Below are 20,382 nucleotides of genomic sequence, written 5' to 3' on the forward strand. Positions count from 1 at the left end.
ATGTTCTATTAAATGGTTTAAATGCCAAGAAAAGAAATTCTGAGCAATATAACAAGTAATGTCTCTTTATATGAATGTTAAGATAACAATTCAGATTATTTTCCAAACTAATCCTGAGAAAAATTTATGTTTACAATTTAAACAGTAATGCTATATAAAAAGTATTAACAAATCCACTATTACAAATGTCAGTTTTCCTATATGGTTATGTATACCTACACAATAAAATGGTAAGCATATGCAAAAATAATAAGAAAATCATGCACAAATTACTTTCACCTTTAAAGGATGGGTTTCACTCAAAATACAACTTTTTGCCTTTTTTCCCCCCTATTTTGTGTGTTTTATTTGTTTGTTACCAACCCCTAGACACACTGAGTACTACCTCTACAGGTCAGCATGAGCTGGTGGGAAATATATTTATTTTACATTGAAGCATTTATATCTTAAATGACCCTGTTTTAGCATATGACTTATTAAATGAGTAGCCTTTTCCTCTTTGTTGTTTTTATATTTTTCTTTTTTTTTTCTTTTTAGCATTTTTTGCAGTGATCAGTCTTCATGATCTGTTCTCTGGTGAGCTGGGAAAAAAAATTGCAGTTGCTAATCAGCAACAGTCTGAAGCTCTGGAAGAGATCCAAGGAGTCACTATCAAACTATCCTGTAGCATGAGATCATTGCACACAGAAAGGCAGTCATAAAATAGGCAACTATCTACAAAGGTCTGAAAGGGCTGCATCCCTCTTGTGCTTCCTCTTTTTGCCATGGAAGAAGTGATGGTGTGATTTGCTGCCTTGATGTTTGTTTGTGACTGAGGTACTGTGGCTTGAGTTTATTGGACCTTGGAAGCCTTTGTTAGAAGAGCAAAATAACCATGCAGATCCATGCTGTGAAATAAGGAGAACATGGTAAATCAGCGCTAAAAGGAAAAAAAGTGTGGCAACTACACAACCCTATTTCTGGATAATGAGGACGTTAACTCATGAAAGCATTACACTTGAAACAACTGATACAGCAACAGAAGCCAGGACAGCACAGTACCACAAATCTTTCACTTTGGTGGTTGCAAACAAATGCTCATCTCTAGACCCAAATCCATGCAGGTCAAGAAAGAAGAGCAGAGCATTTTGAATTTTGGAAAGGATCGAACTGTTCTGTTGCTCCGATTTTGCAATGATCAAAAAATGGTTTACAGAAGCAGACCACCACAATCCAAGACAACAGATGAAGACTAATCAAATCTCATCTTCTGTGCAAAATTACGACAAGATTCTTTTAAGGCCAGGACTAATTTTATACCACATCTTTTTACAGATGTAGAGTATCTCAGATCGTGCATTTGCACATTCCAGCACCAGAATTAGCTCTGTGTAGTAACACAAACACACATTCATGGTATATCCAAGGCCTAGCTTGTAAACTCAGTACTAGCTAGAGAGAGACTGTCAGCAAGTAGGAGGAAAGTCTCCAGCACTACTTTTCAGGAGTAATATTTCAGAAGATTCCAGACTATTTTCCATATATTAAAGAAGTCTTAAATTCTGAAAAATTATAAAAATGTAAACTGCATGTATCCAAAGTATATTCTATATAGAGGCATATAGTATTTCCAGATCACTGATTTGTCATAGAAGCATTCCTCAAAATGAGAAATCCCTTAAATGCATGAGCTCTGGTAGGCCTCATCATAAAGATATTTGTATTTAGGGGGAAAAAAGAGGGAATTTTATATATCAGCAAGCAATCTTCATTGCCCTTAATGAAAGACAGTTCAGCAAGTACTAACAGCTATCAGCTGCCAGTCATGTTTGAAACATACAATTTTACTAACTGTCTTTCACTAAGTGTAGGCATGTCTCTTTAGTTCTCAAATTCTGCTGTCACGACTGGACTGATATGCTTTCTATACAAAGGAAATGGGTGCAGCACATCTGTATGCTTCTGGCAACTTTAGGTTTCCCAAAATAAAGTCAATCTTATTTCATCTAGTTTAAGGCTGGGAAAGCCCCTGCTGCAAAGTCCTCTGTGTAAACTAAACAGTTTATACTTTTAATCTTTTTAGTGGAATGAAGGGAAGGTCAAAAACAGTGTTTCCTTTCCAGAACAAGCTACTCTTCCATGAAGGACATGCAATATTTAAATGATCTATACAGCTGTTGTCTCCAAACATTTCACAAACCTGAGATTTGTTCATGTTGTTGGAAGTATTGGCTGTTTGGCTATTTTGTGTTTTCCCACTTGACTGGGAAGATTCCAGTGACACTTCTTGTGACCCCACTCTGGTTTTGGTAGACTGACGACAACTCAACTGTTTAGAGGTTTTGCACGGTGTTCCATCAGAATCCTTCAGGAAAATGTAAAGTATTAGTGAGTGTTTCTATTAGTGAGTTTTCCAATAAAGCTAGCAGTAGACAAAAATTCAAATGTGTTTATTTTATTAGATACTAAAATTCTTTCAATCTTACTGAGTAAAACAGATTTAAAAATGTATTGATGCATGATTCTGATTTTGGGATTTAGCTTTTGGTTTTAAATAAAATTCCCAAACATTGTTTAAGGCTTTTTTTTTTTTAAACACAGTTTTCTCAGAGAAAAAGAGGGCTATGTAACTCTATCTGCTGCATTCACTTTATACATGTGTTGTGTCAAAAACACACTGCAACTTACATGTGTAGAAATTGCATAAGAGGTAACATCTTATGCAAGTTAGGATTCTGGATGAAATAACTAACTAGGATTCCAAGCTTTCAAAATGTATTCTGTGGAAGTAAAGATCAGGAAAAAAAAACAACCACCCACCCCCTCCCCCCCCCCAAAAAAAAAACCACCAAAAAGACCCCACAAAACAAAACAAAAAAATCAGAAAACCACCAGTACTTACTACATCACTACAGCTGGACAGTGTAGAGGATGATGATGAAGGACCTGATGAAGAATTTGAAGAATGTTTACTAAGTATTTCTGAAGTTTTATTTCTAGGTTTTGATAGTGCTTCATCCTCTTCAGCAAGATTATTGTTGCATTTGTCTAGCTGCTGAGTATCTACTATCAAGGTTACTCCATTACCTATTAAAAAGCAAAATGGAAGCATCACCACACAGTAACTACTAAAATATGTTGCTTTTTTTTAATATATCCCCTCAGGTATTATATATCTATTATATCCAGCAGGACATGTAGAGACATCTGCACATGTACATACTTTTAATACATGCAGACATGTTTTGTATGCATGTACTGCCTGCAGCAAGCCAACAACTCACAGATGGTGCAGTGGTTTCCCAAGAAGATCCATTAACATAAACTGTGGAAACCACCAAGCATTACCAACAGTTCAAGCTGGAAATTAGAGAGATAAAGAGATGGAAGAAGGTAGTAACAAAGTTCAGATGTGCTGCGTGATGAGACTGATTCATGACACACTTCAACAGCACTCAGTTAGGTTTAAATTCCTTTCCTATGTGCCCAGTACTCAGCAGCTCCCATTTTTCTTCTACTGGAGCTGCTAAGTGTCATAAGAACTTCAAATAAGCCTGGTTGCTTATTTGAAGCAACCCTACACTGAAAATACGAGATACAGAACTCTCATATCTCACTAACTTCTACCTTAAGTATAAAAAGGAAAAATCAGAACTTAAATCTAAAATAAACCTACAAGACAACTACTGTAACTGCCACCATTATCTTCCTGATACAGGGTTATTTTATTACTGTTTTATCTTACGTAAGACTCCCAGGAGTTACCTCTGATTTACACAGCATACACTTGCTGCCTCACTAGCTGTGTTTGCATACGGAGGTTAATACATAGATCACATCAGGTAGCCAAGTGTTACTCTGGAGCTTGTGGGACTGAACAGTGGTTGTCTGCCATGACCAGGTTGTACAGCAGTGCCACAAGGGTCTGCAGACTGATAAAACACAAATGGTCCAGGAGCACATTCAATTTACAAGGACAGTGAGGGAAATCACTAACAAAAGCTTTAAAAAATAAACAAAATCCCATCCTAGCCTAAAGACTTGGTAGTTGTGTCATCATCTCTCCTTAACCCCGAACAAAAGAAGACTTCTAGAAGGCAACCTTCTAAAATTAACTGGAGGTGTTAGAATTCATTTTACTTTTAAAACTTCCAGACAGCAGATACACCTACACCAAAAGAGGCTGGCGACTGGCTGGTGAAGTCAGAAGATGGGCAATGAAAACAAATAATATATGCTGGCCACATCTACTGCAGTAGAATAAAGATAGACATGGTATGGCCTTTTTACTCTTATACAAATCTACATCTTCTGGATAAGAACAATAGGAAAAGCAAAAAAGTGAATTCATATTAAAATGCATGCATTGCCTCATGTGAGGCAAAAGCAACAGCAAAATCTGATCAAAACATGCAGGAAGCTTCCCACTATCAGCCATGCTTAGTCAAAACTTACCGTTACATGAAGACTCCGCCCTACTTTGCATTCCCCACTGCTTTGATATCCACTCTCTGTATGCGGCCACCTCTTGTGTTACTCTAATTATTCTACCTAATATACTGTAAAAGAGGGAAAAGAATAAAAAAAAAAACATGATTAATTTTTAGACACACAAAAATATAAGCAAGTTCTATCTGAGATTTAGACTCATAAAATTTACCTTTCCATTTCGTTGTTAGGGTAATATTTAGCTATTGGGGAAACTGCATGGCTCAAAACAACATAGGCATAATCAAAAGCCTGTTTCACTTGCATGGCACCATAGGAACTCCTCCCAACATCATTACCTTAAAGTAAGAATACAATTAAATAAATAAATAAGATTGAAACTGTAGTTATCTCCTTTCAGACAAGAGACAGTGATATTTTTTAAAAATTACCCTTACGTCCCAACTCACTGCAGTTACCTCTTGTAGAATAGGACTACTGGAGCATAGATATTCAAAAGAGCTTTTTTTTAATATAGATATTTATATGCACAGAGGTTCAAAACAGCAATTCTCTGGGTAAAAGCGCAATACATGAATCAAAAAATAAGAAAACATAAAATCCTGCACTGCTTATATCACACATGTAACAGGACTGTCCTGGATAACATTTTTCTAGATCAGAAATACATTAACTCTTTCAGCAGCACTTGACTCGCCATTCCAGAAGCCACCCCACTGAAGCCAACAGTCAACCTTAACATAAAGGTAATAGTACAGAATGAAGCCACTATGGATTTATGTAGCACTTACATGTAGCACTTATGTAGCACAGGCACACTCTGGGCTGACATGGTAATTTACTAAGAACGTGTCTTAAAGAACACTGTTGTGTTCTGAGTGCATCTTGTGTTCAAAGACACGAATGAGGTGTTTCTGTTTGGGTTTTGGTGGTCATTCTACTATTCTACTATCCTGAGATTTAACTCCTCTAGATTAAGCATTCCCATAATTTTTGTATGTTAAGTGTTGGTTTATGAGGATACCTGGCTGTAATGGATCTTCAATATACAGCATTGATGGTCTGTAGCCATCCAGCATGCTTTTTTGCACTTCATCTTTGGCAACGTAAGAGCCACCATCCTTTATTCGGATTCCAGTCTTCAGATAATTGAAGTGACGTCCATATAATTCAAAAAACTCTATTAAAAGAACACCATAGTTGGCATTGGTCATGCAGGCATCTTCCCTGGGATGTAGCTATTGAGAAGAGAGAAAAAAAAATAATCATTTTCTTAAGACTTCAAGTTTCAAGTACCTTTAAGTGCCTTTGCTTTTTCACAGCAAGCATGTCTAAATACAATTAAAAATAATAAACCAGAATATATAAAGCAAACTTGTCTAAATATATTTTCCTTGATAAAGAAGTTTTAAATCTTTAAAACAAGATGCTATAAAAACTTTTATAAACTAATACCTCTTAAAAATAAGGCTATCAAGTATTAATGTTTCTGTATTTGAACTTTCAGTTCAGTAAGTGACCTTCCAGCACTAATGGTGCATAAATATATATCCACACTTCACAAACCTGGGTTTGGAATACAAATACAGGCTTCTAACATTCACAGCTATGTAAATGATCCCCTATGCTTTTAAGATGCAACCTGAGAGATGATGAACAAAACCAGTTCATAATTTAAACAGATACAAAACCTAACTGCTTCTTCTGCAGAGCAAATGGAGATGCTATTAGTCAATATAAGAAAAATTGGGGTTGGAAGAGACTGAGATTTTAGTTTCTTTCAAAAAGATATGCCTGTTGTCTTCATTTCTTTTGTGCTCAGCAAGCAACTGCACTAGCACTCAGCAAACACCAAGCTCCAGCTCAAGGTTCAGGTTTAAAAGCAACTACAGTCTGAAAAGTACAGACATACAAATGCACACGCAGTTACACAATGACATTTGGTACAAGAAAATAAATGAATCTGATAAAGCCAAAACCTGGCTACTGCATATTTCTACAATATTTTTCTCCCCCAGGCACAACAATATAAATTTAGTTCATGCATTTTGTTCTCTTAGATTTAAGAGAAAGTTGTAAAATGTGTTTGATTTCAGCTTAAAACCCTAGACAAAATAGTAAAATTCCACTGCATTCATTAAAGCACATCCAGGGTGTCAGACCTGGAAAATAAGTCTTATAAAGGACAGCTGCATCTAACTAGCTTGCTCCAAATAAACCATACAATAGTCAAGTTATTTTACCATGAATGACACTTGTGCCTGGTACCGATACACTAACAGATGTTCCAAACACCTCTAATACCGAAAGTGCCAGTATCAGAAAAAGAACAGAAGACAGGTGGGATGTTGTCTGTTTTTAAATGAAAAGAGGGTGCAAAACCACAAACAGGAGCACTTAGATGACTAAATTTAAGGACTGATCAAATTCTTTCTTAATATAACATCCTTTTTCACCAATGGCATCAATAGATTTCATTAAGCTTACCTGAAGGAAGCTGACAGCCATTAAAAAAAGACTGTAAGAACCGATTCCACCTGTAAATACTTCATTAAGGTCCCTCTGTAACAGGAACTGTTTCAATACTAAAACTAGATATGGTAACACGGGGTATTTCTGAAAGAGAAAAGCAAAGGTGTTAGGACACTGTGATGCATACCTACAGCTGATACTAAGAAAGCACGCTAAAGCAATCTATCTGTTATATTACATCTCAAAGCTAAGTATAATTCTAATTTATTACTTTTAATACCAGGGGAGAAGCTAACTGTTCTGCCTGTGGTCAATACAGGTATTTTACCTCTTCAACTCCAGTGGCAGATATTAAAAATAGAAAAAAAAGTTACTACCTCATAAAATCAGAATTATTTTGTTTGAATACATAAATATATTTGATTTTCTCATACAAGTGAAAAGGAAGAACTGTGGAGATATCCATGTCTGTAACAAAACCTTCCTGCCGCAACCAAGCTGATATCCCACAGCGGGCTGAAAATTATGTCTTGAAAATTCTTCAGATGCCCAGAGTTGAAAACAGTTCTTCAATATTACTACACCCAGATAACACTTTTGAAGAAGCCAAATACTTACTTTTGGGTACCTGGTCCTTCAATAGATTTGTCAGCATGGATTTCCTTAGAAGTGTACATACACTGCACGTGCAGAGAACACGAATCTTTTGGACAGCAGTGGAGGCTGGGGCTACGCCTGCACTCTGAACACCCCTTCACAGGGCAGGGGGCAAAAGAGGCTCAATAACATCAATACAGAACCAAGGCCCTTACTTTCAGAAACGTGGATCATGGTATCTATGATTGCAAAATATTAAAGGGAAATTGAGAATTTTTCCAAGAACTTCTCTGCACAAGTCTTAGTGTATCAGGAGCCCTATTTAACCTAAGATCCCAAGATCACTTTTTTGAACTATTAAGAACTTAAGAGTTACAAGGTAGAGTGTTGACTATCTGTCTATACCAAAATTCAAAGATGGGATTTTTCTCAGGAAACTGCAAATCCTTAATTAAGGCATCAGCTGCCTCAAACTTCCAAATAAATTGAATTAACAGAAATAGGCATTTTCCAAGGATAATAATGAGCATGACACCCCCATTAGGTAATTCAAAGTTATGTGGGTCAAAATAAGACCCAAGACAATGCCCTGCAAGTGTTTCATAGAAAGATCCTCAAGAACACCATTACCAGTGTGTGCCAGGGCTGAGTGCCACCTCTGCCTGCCACACCAGGCTCGGCCACCTGCACTCAAGGCCAGCACTGGTGTGGCACAGCTGCACAGCCTTGGCTTGGGCTGCTGGGAAAACAGCCCTGTGGGAAAGCGCCATGTGGGAAGGCTTGTGGGGAATCCCTCCACCTCTCTCAAGAGCTGCTTTCATCTCCATTGCTCCCCTGGTGTCTGCCTGAGCCACGCTGCTGTCCAATGATGTTGATCCTGACACTAACAACTGACACAGCATCCTCAGCCTCAACCTCCTCACAGGGAAACGGTCTTCCAGCTGCTGGATGGCCTGTAAGCTGACGCCGACTACTGTCACCAGACCTGCTCTGCGCCTCAGGTCGGAGTCCCATGGGTCTGCACCCCCACCCCATGCCTGCCTGGCTGCCACACACAACTCCCACTACCACCTAAGGAGAACAGCCTGCTCTCACCATGCCCTGACCCAAGGCCAAAGGGTTCAGCTAAAGCAGTCAATTTTCTCCATCTTAGTAGCTGGTGCAGTGCTGTGGTTTTGACTTTCAGCCTGTGAACAATGCTGACAAAATTGATGTTTTTAGTTGTTGCTAAGTAATGCTTACTCCAATCAAGGATTATCTCAGTCTCATGCTCTGCCGGGGAGGAGGGGAAGCCAGGAGGAAGCAGACAGGGGACACCTGATCCAAACTAGGAAAAGGGGTATTCCATACCAACGCATGTCATGCCCAGTATATAAACTGGGGGAAGATACCCAGAAGGCCCAGATCGTGGCTTGGGTCAGGCTGGGCACTGGTTGGAAGGTGGTGAGCAATTGTGTTCCCTTCCTTTGTAATTTCCCTTATCATTATTACTATCGGTGGTACCAGTAGTGGTTTTGTGTTATACCTTAATTATTGGACTGCTCTTATCTCAACCTGTGGGAGTTACATTCTTTTGATTCTCCTCCCCATCCCCCTCATGGAGCGGGAGGAGGAATGGGGGGGAGTGAGTGAGCGGCTGTGTGTTTCAGAGTTATTAGCCGTGCATAAACCATGACACTCTCCAAGCGGTTACAGATAACCTAAGCAACAGGTGCATGCTAACGCGCTTTTTTTTCTAAGCACACAAAAATGGTGTCAGGCTCTCAATAGAAGACTACCTCCTATCCCAAAATTAGAATCAGAGAATCATAGAACGGTTAGGGTTGGAAAGGACCTTAAGATCATCAAGTTCCAACCCCCCTGCCATGGGCAGGGACACTTCACACTAAACCATATCACCCAAAGCCTCGTCCAACCTGGTCTTGAACACTGCCAGGGATGGAGCATTCACAACCTCCATGGGCAACCTATTCCAGTGCCTCACCACCTTCACAGTAAAGAACTTCTTCCTTATATCTAACTTAACTTCCCCTGCTTTAGTTTAAACCCATTTCCCCTTGTCCTATTGCTACAGTCCCTGATGAGGAGTCACTCTCCAGCATCCCTATAGGCCGCCTTCAGATACTGGAAGGCTGCTATGAGGTCCCCACGCAGCCTTCTCTCCTCCAGGATGAACAGCCCCAACTTTCTCAGCCTGTCTTCGTACGGGAGGTGCTCCTGCCCCCTGATCATCCTCGTGGCCCTCCTCTGGACTTGTTCCAACAGTTCCGTGTCCTTCTTATGTTGAGGACACCAGAACTGCACACAATACTCCAAGCGGGGTCTCACGAGAGTAGAAGAGAGGGGCAGGATCACCTCCTTCGACCTGCTGGTCACGCTCCTTCTGATGCAGCCCAGGATATGGTTGGCTTTCTGGGCTGCAAGCACACAGTGAATCCGGCTCATGTTCATTTTCTCATCAACCAACACCCCCAAGTCCTTCTCCACAGGGCTGCTCTGAATCTCTTCTCTGCCCAACCTGTAGCTCTGTCTGGGACTGCCCTGATGCAGGTCTAGGACCTTGCACTTGTCATGGTTAAACTTCATAAGGTTGTGTCCTGGGTTCAGCAGGAGCAGTCATTCTTTTTCTCCTTCTTAGTAGCTGGTGCGGTGCTGTGTTTTTTGACTTTCAGCCTGGGAACAGCGCTGATAACACCAATCTTTTTAGTTACTTCTCAAATGTTTAGTCTGACCAAGGACTTTGTGAGTCTCATGCTCTGTCAGGGAGGAGGGGAAGCTGGGAGGAAGCTGAGACAGGACAACTGACCCAAACGAGCCAAAGAGGTATTCCATACCACAGCACGTCATGCCCAGGATGTAAATGGGAGTTACCCGGAAGGTAACTGCTCAGTCAGGCTGGGCTTCCATGAGTGGTATTGTATTCTCTTCCCTTGTTATTTTCCTTATCATTATTATTAATGGTGGTAGCAGTAGTGGTTTGTGTTATACCTTAGTTACTGGGCTGTTCTTATCTGAACCCGTGGGAGTTAAATTCTTTTGAGTCTCCTCCCTGTACCTCTAGGAGCGGGGGGGGGGGGAGGGAAGACTGCGTGCCTTGGATTTACGGCCTGGGCTTGAACCATGACAGGTTGGCATTGGCCCGTATCACAAGTGTGTCAAGGTCCCTCTGGATGGCATTCCTTCCCTCCAGTGTATCAAATGAACCATACAGCTAGGTGTCCTTTGGATCTTTGGATACCCTTGAGACCTGCCTGCTGATTGTGATGGGGATCACCATGTTGGCACACATAGAGTGTTTCTTTCCCACAACCATTTTGTCTGATCTCAAAAGTTAAACAGAACTGGGTTTGGGTCTGGTCTAGGGTTAGATGACGATATAGGAGGACCACCAAAAGATTTTCCTGAGGCTGGACAGTCATGAGTGGCAGGGTGTGTGGGATAGTATGGGCAAGTATCTAGGCCAGTGGGCCCCTCCAGTGCTTTGGAACTTCACCACTGAACAAGTGCAAAATCCAGAAAAATTGGTAAAACACTCAAATGAGGTGTGTTGTCATCCTGATCATACCAGAAAGGGACAAATCCTGGCAACGTGCTGGGGCTAGGCCTACGCCTCCAGAGCCCTGTTCAACACTATCCAGCACCTTCAAAGGGAAAAAATGTCTTTGGATCTGATGGCAAAGCAACAGATAACGCAGCTACTCCTACTCCAAATACAGCAAGTACACCAACCCCAATGACAAGTACAGCAGCTACTCAAACTCCGACAGCAACAGACATGGCAGCTACTCCAGCTCCAAGCACAGCAGCTACACCAGCCCCAGTGACAAGCCCAGCAGCTACTCAAACTCTGACTACAACAGACAACGAAGCTACTCCAACTACAAGTACAGCAACTACACGAACCCCAGCAACAAGTACAGCAGCTACAAAAACCCCGATAGCAACAGACAGCGCAGCTACTCCAGCTCCAAGCACAGCAGCTACACTAGCCCCAGTGACAAGCATCACAGCTCCTCAAACTCTGACTACAACAGACAACACAGCTAATCCAATCCCAAGCACAGCGGCTGCACCAACCCTGACAACAGATAGTGCAGCCACTCCAACCACAATGATATTCACGGCAGCTAAACTAGAGGACCAGTTCGTGCCAATATCGGTTGCCCTTGTACGCAAGGGGAAAAGCAAAAAAGAGGCACAAAGAGCAACCCGTACAGTGAAGAAAGATGAAGAACCAATGCACTTACTGCACGGGACTGAATATGAACAAGAGCTATTATTACGTGAATCAGAGGAAGAGGAAGAAGAAAAGGTGACTTCTTGACCCCAGACTTCAACCAAGCTATGAAAGATGCGAAAAGATTTTACCCGCCATCCAGGGGAGCACATCACCACCTGGTTGCTCCTATGCTGGGACAATGGGACCGACAGTCACGAACTAGAAGGTACAGAAGCCAAGCAGCTGGGATCACTTGATAGGGAAGGGGGAATTGAAAAAGCAATTGCAAAAGAGAAATGGTCTCTCAGCCTCTGAAGGCAACTATTGGCAGCTGTGAAAGAAAGGTTTCTGTACAAGGACGATGTTATGAGCCATTCGGCCAAGTGGACTACACTAGAGAAAGACATCCAGTCTCTGAGGGAATCAGCCATTGTAGAGATGATCTATCAAAGGCCGGATGCCGGGAATGCACCCAGAGATCCAGATGAAGTCAAATGTACACAACCCATGCGGCGCAAATTTACACAAAATGCACCGTCATCATATGCCCACTCATTGGCATCAATAACTTGGCATGACGTAGCACCGCCAAGAGTGGATGAAGTGATTCTTCAACTCCGACAGTTCGAAGATAATCTCACCCCTTCCATCATTTCAGCCGTGGAAAAACTGTCTCAGGAGTTCAAACAATTGAGAGATGATTTCTCCAATCTATCCATCTCCCCATGTGTACCAACACGTCTCAGCTATTAACAAAAGGCATCTTAGTGCTTGAGAGAAAAGATATAAGAGGTACAAGACACAGGCTACCCCATGACTGTCCAGCTTCAGGGAAAATCTTTGTGGTCCTCCTGTATGATCGTCTAACCCAAGACCAGACCCAAACCCCAACCTGCTTAACTTTTGAGATCAGAAGAAATGAGCCATGCCCAGCATGGTATGGGTGCGGGTAAAACACACTCTGTATGTATGCCAACATGCTGATCCCCTTCACAACTAGCCACAGAACTAGCATCAATATTATATTAGATCTTGACAAAAGCATAAAGGCATCACAAAGCTAAGAATGTAATAGTAACTATTATTACTATTTTCAATACAGGATAATAATAAAAGCATCCTCTGTAAAACTGTTTGGGTTCAGTCAAACCAGGATTTATTTGTCCACCAGAAATATCTGAAAAGTGCTTCTCCACAATCAAACAACCACTGATGGGTTTGGAAAAAAAATAAATGTCCTTCCACATTTTCAAACAAAACAGTATGCTCAGCTGAACAGCAAAGAGAGCCTTTACTGAATAAACAATCCTGAAAATATTCATAAACTGATACAACATATGACCTTTACAGAAAGGAATGAGACAATATCTGCTGTTGTACAATAATTTGGAATATGAGAAACACTGAATTATTATAAAAGAAACCCACACTTCAATCCCTCTCTCATCAAATCTGGAAAGATGGGCGAGGAAGAGTGAGGAAATCGGAACAGAACCATTAAAGGATTTTGATTTATAGAATTGGAATTTAAACTGTTGAAGCTCCGGAGCCATGTACATATTTAAAGTATCCCAAATACAGGACACTATCATGACTTGAGAAATCTGAGACTTAGTTTTGTAGTGTGCCAACGCTGCCACTTATGGTTTTATTCTATGTGGACAGAGATATGTATTTGCATTCATAAGATAACTTAAGACTTCACAGTACTGTAATGGACTCCTACTCCTGTATGTTATTGTTACTATTTATCCTACATTTCTTCAAACTTACTCGCTTTCCTAACCTCGTCCCTAGCTTCCTGGACAACATCCCTGTATCCTTCCCAGGCCGCCTGTCCTTGTTTCCACCTTTTATAAGCTGCTTTTTTTCCCCTCTAAGTTTTCTCAGCATCCATGGAGGTCTCCTGGCCCTCCTGCCACATTTCCTTCTAGTCGGAACACAACACTCCTAAGCTTAGAGCAGATCCTTGAATATCAGCCAGCAGTCTTGGGCCCCTCTGTCCTCTAGGGCTATATCCCATGGAACCTTATTAAGCAGGTTTCTGAAGAGGCCAAAGTCTGCTCTCTTGAAGTCCAGGGCAGTGAGCTTGCTGCACGCTCTTCTCACTGTCCTAAGGATCTCAAACTTGACCATCTCATAAACGTTACAGCCAAAGCTGCCCTGGCGCATCACATTCCCTAACAGCCCCTCCCTGTTGGTGAGCACAAGGTCAAGCATGGCACCTCTCCTTATTAGCTCCTCTATTACTTGCAGAAGGAAGTTGTCTTCCACACGATTGAGGAACCTCCTCAATTTCTTGTGCCAGGCCGTACCATGCCTCCAACAGATATGGGGGTGGTTGAAGTCCCCCATGAGGACAAGGGCCTTTGAGCATGAGGCTGCTCCTATCTGTCTATAGAGTGCTTCATCCACACAGTCCTTGTGATCGGTTGGCCTGTAGCAGATCCCCACTATAATGTCCCCCATCGCAGTTCTCCCTTTGACCCTAACCCACAAGATCTCTGTTGACCCATCACTTGTCCCCAGACAGAGTTCCATACTCTCTAGCCTATCATTAACATAAATAGCTACTCCCCCATCCTCGTCTGCCTGGCCTGTCTTTCCTAAAGAGCCTATAACCTTCCATTTCAACACTCCAGTCATAAATCTAGAAGCACATAGTCAATTTTGGGCAAGCAGGCAGGGCCTTATGGACTTACCTAAAGAGAAATGTGTATGCAGAATCTAACTGAAATACAGCCCTTGTGTTGTGGCAGAAAACCAAATACAGATTGCCTGTCCACCACAAGGCAATGTGACAATGCACAGTATGCAAAAACTGAAGTTAGCTGCCAAATTCCAAGTACGTGTCCTGAGACAGAGAATCTGGGCATCTTCTTTCACCAACAAGAAGCTACACAGCACAAAACTATCGGTCTTGATTTAGCAGCAAAAGGCTGCCCAACACAATCAACTTCTGTTCATCAGATAGAGACTGAGAAAAGGAAGGTCTCTGAACCCACCCCACCCTCTTAATGTGAATGCAGGTGCAGGAGGCCTCATCAACACAAGGTTTATATATAAGCACACAGGTGAGACTATGCAGACAAGAACTCAGATTATTCTACTGAAACTAAGGACAGAAGTTTTTCTTCTGTGTCTTTCTACAGGTTAAAGAAATAAGACACTGTAGAAGCAAACCGAGCTAATTTCATACCTGCTACTAAACATACATAAGGGAACTGAAGATTAACAAGGTGAAGTCCATACTTTCAACTCATCAGCAACTGAAAATCCCCCCAAATTTAGAAGACCTCCTGCAACTCAATGACATTATTAAACCAGATGTACGTGATTTCTAACCCTTATGACTGAAAGTGAAGTGCTTGCTTTATTCAGTTTTATGAAGGAGTTTTACATGTTTAGCTATTGAAATACTTTGATTCTCCTGCTGTCATTAGTTTTGTTAAAAACCCCAAGCAGTCAGTAGTAGAACAGTAATACCTACACACTTAAGTGAGACTGAACTGCACTTCATCCCCCTACACAGAACATAAAAACAGAAGAAAAATTTTCTACTGCTTCTATGAGACATTTGCTATGAGTGTCCCAATGCACTGAATAGGGGAAGGGAAGGAAAGGAAAATAGTGTAAGGATCCTTCAAAACTTTAAATACACATTAATCCTAACAAAATGACCCCATATACTAAACAAAACCAACTGTAATGTATCTATCAAACAGGTATTGGTGAAACCCTGAACAATAACTTACTAAATTTAACTTATTCTACCTTATTAGCATTTGTATGCTGAAATAATATTCATTCTAGAACAAGATTAATCCTACTCTCTCAGCAATGTGTGGTTATTACTAATTTTAAGTTCAAGGAGCCACAGTTAGAGCAGAACATTTTAGACAGGTATTAGTGCATTCTCTTTAGTACCATTAAAGAACTGTACCATTAAAACTTCTCAATACTTCATACATTGCTATTTTCGTGTCTTTCAGGGCAAAATATCTAAAACCTAAGAACATCATGGAGTAGCAGTAGACAACAAAAATAACAGAGTGAAAGTGTATCTCTAGTCAGGATGCAGTCAAAGTAAAATATAAAATCAAATCATCAGATATTCAGCTCTAGCTCTATTACAGTGTTGCCTAACCTTGATAAAATCTTTGATGAGCTGGGCTGCTTTAACCCCGTTCTGTACATTAAAGCTTATATCAACTTTTACTTCAGTGAAGCAATCTGTCAGTTTAATAATAGGTACCTGCAAAAGAAAGACAGGTTAAGTCAATACAGATTTCCAAGAGACATTTGGTTTCATTCATACTTATATGCACCAGTAAAACTGAAACGTTTTATGACTTTGTTGAGAGAAAACAGTACTCCTATTTATTTAAGAACGCACTCTCCTTGCCAATCTGTTTACATCAACTTTGCTTTTCTAACTCATAAATGCCATTTTCAATTTACTATCCTGTTTAACAGAACTTAACACTTAATCTTCAAAGTGATTCCTTTTAAATTGTTTTTAGTTGTCTCCTAGTGCAGCAGCACAGCTCTAGTGGGAAAAACAATCACCAGAGGGAGACAAACGCTTAAGAAATTAAGATCAATGGTAATAGATACTCAAGAAAATACACACTCCTGTCATTGTGGGTCACTGATTCCTCATCAAATTCATCTTCAGACAAGAAGCACAAGTTACTGAGAACACTATGACATATCTCCACCTGAGTGGTTTCCAAATTACCTCTCTCTACTAATAATAGCCATCAATTAGACACCTGTTTAACCCCCAACACACTTACATACTCTTACAATTAGCAGAAGGTAGGAAGTTATAATGGAATTTATCCTATCCTGTGCGAGGCATACCATTACATATTTATATAAGGCTGTACTTAGTACTTCTATGTGAAAATGTATTATGTCTGCTTACTTACAATAAGAAAAAATTACTTATGTAAAAACTGAGTCCAGAAATTCACAAGTTTAATCACATTAATTCACAACAATGACTAATATAATCTCACTTTAAAACAAGTGTATGTTGTGTAGCATGAACAATCAGATTATTTTCCCCAACAGAAGAAATGCTTCTGTTGCAGCACTATCAATTATTTTAGAGTAATAAAAACTGTAATAAATAAAAAAGTTCTAGCTTATATTTATATATAGTTTCTGCTTATGAAAATTCATCCTTTTAACCAAGATATTTTATTACACATTTAGCTTAGAACAAGGAAACACCTTCTTCCCCCAAACTTACAGTTGCTTTATCTAAAACCTTTACTGAGTTTTCATCTGCTACATTGTGCTTTCTAAGAGCTTCTTCCAGGGTCCAAAGAGGCAATGTCTCCCACTTTCCAAACACAACTAAATCAATATCACTGAAATAGAAAGAAAGCACAGATTTATTCACATTAAAAGACCAATACACTTAAAAGATAAACAGCTGACATCCACACATAACCAAAATAAAGCTGACAGAATGTAACCAAATAATTTATTCTTAATTTTCTGAGGAAAGAGGTGGGGGATGAACTCTTACACCTGGGGAACTACAGAATATTTCAGATTACCAAGGGAGGGGACAGACACACACACACACACATACACACACACACACACACACACACACACACACACACCCCCCACTTGGGCTGCAAATCCCAAGATTAGTCTCCTCAGGCCACGCTGTCAGCAGAAATGGATCAGCTTCACCAGAGTGATTCTGAGCAAGAAAGTAACTTCTTGTGGAGCACCACCTTTGGGCTGTATTAATCAGTAACGCTGATTTAACAGCCTGTCACTGAAAGGGAAAGTCCTGGTCTCCATCCTCTGCTCCCAGATGCATGGCCCTGTCTCCTCCTTTGCTGCAGGTCTGGTGTTTGTCTAATCTACAGCAAATCAACTCAACATATTAATGGATGTGGCAAAAACCAACTCCCCACCCCTAAAAAAACCCAAAACATTGTGGGGTAATTTCCTGCCTCTTTGCATTTCAAAGTTGGGTTTCTGGGTGATCAGAGCACCAGCTAGCACATGGTAAGCAGCTGGTCTGTAGCGCCAAGAATAGGGAGCGGGGAAGGAGATCGGAAAATGTGGCAACTTTGACTTCAGGAAGCAACAAGCTGTTAAGCAAGATCAAACTAATTAACTTCATTCATTAACTCAGCTCCTTGAAGAGGTGTCTCCATCCCTACACTTCCTCCCTATGCACGTACACATTCTTCTGACTACAAAGGGATTTGACACCCTAATTCAGTGCCTAAACTCAAATCCAAAAGATGACTGGTGTCCAAACCAAAGCCAGTAAGGGCTACTGTGAGATCTTGAGCTCTTTCCTCTTTGCTCCCCAACTTCTTTGATTTTCCCTGCTTGGTTGGGTACACAAAGGAGACGAGCATATAACCCTGCAGCTATACGAGCAGACCAGTGGCACAGAAAACTGCAACAGGCAACACCAAAAAAATTAGGAATACTTTTCCTCCCAACAGATCCTACAGGTCTGCTGTTTCACAGACAACACTGCTTTAACAACCTCAAAGAAACCGAAATATCTCTTGCCAACAAGCAGTGTCAGCAGCAGTTCAGCTGCATGCCATTTAGCTGGCAAGGGTAGGCAGCACTCAGCCAGCTGCAGAAAACTATGTTAAAAACCTGCTTGGAGAGCAGGAAATGCTACTGGACACTTCTAAACTAAATTGGTGTTAAACCCACTACTGGTGAAAGTAGTTCTGTTGTCACCTTGAGTATAGATATTGCCTGAAAAATAACAGAGATGCAGCAGCTAAACAACCCTGTACCCAAACCTTCAATATCAGCTTAAGTAAAAGATTAGACAAAATATAACACAGAATAACAGAATAAAAAAAAACACACTGCAGGTCTTTCTGAATCCCAGAAACTGAAATCTAAATTAACTATACAGTTACTGACGGGTAGGGAAAACTTAGAGCAAAAGGAAGCTTGGATAGAAGGCAACAGTGAATTAATTACCCCCATGCAAACACTCATTATTTTGAAAGTATAGCAAGTACTGCCACAGGAAGGGTTTTGTTGGCTTATGTACTGTGTTTAAAAACACCTGCATTTTTTCTCCCCCAAAACTCTGCTGAGACAAGTATGGAGAAAAGGCAGTATATGAAATCAAATAGACAACAGCAAAGTGGTTTTGTTGCATCAGTTTCAAAATAATCAGTCATGTGGATAGGTATAGCTCTCTTGCATTATCAGCAACCCATCAAGTTTAATCAAGCCTATTTAAAATCAATGGAAAAAAGCCAAAAATGAGGCATTGTGAAAACAATGTGTATTTGTACACCTTACTTCTGACTTTCCAAACAGAAACTGAGCAATTCAGTCTTCCTGCAACCCCTTAGACTAAAATGGGTATTAAAACATCTGTCAGATTCTTTTTTCAAAACTACATGAAATGATGACTTGGGTATCCGGCACTTGTAGTCAGTACTAAATACCAATTCCTCATGTTCCCAAAGTACAGAACTCAATTCAAGTGTTAACTTCAGGACTTATGCTATTTAAATGTGTTTGTCCCCTGCAGCCATTTAAGCCTTTCATTCTATTTCTATTTAACTGTCAAAAATACTTACAATTTCTACACAGAAGATACCAATGAAACTGAAAAATTACTTTATGAAAACTAGTAATAAATTTGGAAAAGGTAGATGATGGCTATTGTACAGATTTCACTAAAGAAGAGTGAAAGAAAAAAGCGATTCTGTATGCAATCTTGTCTCTTCAGTGCTAAGATTATCATAAAGAAGGCAATGTTAAATGTTTCAATTTAATCACCTGTGGAGATAATTTTAGCTTTTCTTTTAAGGCCAAACTCTTATTTCGGTTCAGTCACTAAAGAAGCCAAGTCACAATACAAGCCTTTTTTGACAACATGGTATTTTTAGATCTTTTACTAATACATGCAAAAATCTATATAGCCACAGGTACTACAGTTAATAGTCTTAATTACTAATTTTTGTATACACTTTGCAGAGTACTAATAGCTTAACACTTTCTTAATATAACAAGTATACGCACAAGCAACAGATATTAGGAGATCAAATAAGTCACTACAAAGGTATAAACTCGAAAGGCTATCTTTTGTACAGAATTTACACTGAAAAATTACTGACCTTGTAGGTAAATATAAACCAGTTTTAAAACTTCCAAATATCTGCACCTGAAACACAAGAACAGAAGAAGTGATTCAGAGCAGCACTGTTGAGAAGGACTTGGGGGTTTGGTTGATGAGAAACTGAACATGAGCTAGCTTCAGTGTGTGTGCTTGCAGCCCAGAAAGCCAACCGTATCCTGGGCTGCATCAAAAGGAGCGTGACCAGCAGGTCGAAGGAGGTGATCCTGCCCCTCTACTTCTGCTCTCGTGAGACCCCACTTGGAGCACTGTGTGCAGTTCTGGTGTACTCAGCATAAAAAGGACATGGAACTGTTGGGGCAAGTCCAAGGATAGTAGAGGGGCATGGAGACCTCATAGCAGCCTTCCAGTATCTGAAGGGGGCCTAGGAGTGATGCTGAGAGTGACTCCTCATCAGGGACTGTAGCAATAGGACAAGGGGAAATGGGCTTGAACTAAAACAGGGTAAGTTCAAGTTAGATATAAGGAAGTTCCTTACTCATAGGTGAGTAGGCACTGG

The 20,382-nt window shown here is 40.4% G+C and overlaps 1 protein-coding gene across 1 annotated transcript; it reads right to left on the minus strand.

Moving 5' to 3' along the window:
* Positions 1–513: 513 nt before the first annotated feature.
* On the minus strand, positions 514–19,916 carry LOC130596775 (terminal nucleotidyltransferase 4B-like; the record flags this gene model as incomplete). The annotated part of the gene is made up of 10 exons (XM_057404727.1): positions 514–887; positions 2,180–2,344; positions 2,882–3,066; positions 4,435–4,538; positions 4,640–4,766; positions 5,453–5,666; positions 6,916–7,044; positions 15,864–15,971; positions 16,977–17,097; positions 19,864–19,916. Coding segments are annotated over 10 exons (1,383 nt in total), but the record flags the coding sequence as incomplete, so codon positions are not given.
* Positions 19,917–20,382: the final 466 nt, after the last annotated feature.

The sequence above is a fragment of the Pezoporus wallicus genome, unplaced genomic scaffold (assembly GCF_028554395.1).
Source record: "Pezoporus wallicus isolate ANWC-B61680 ecotype Strahan unplaced genomic scaffold, APGP_CSIRO_Pwel_v1 contig_8122, whole genome shotgun sequence".
NCBI lineage: Eukaryota > Metazoa > Chordata > Aves > Psittaciformes > Psittacidae > Pezoporus > Pezoporus wallicus.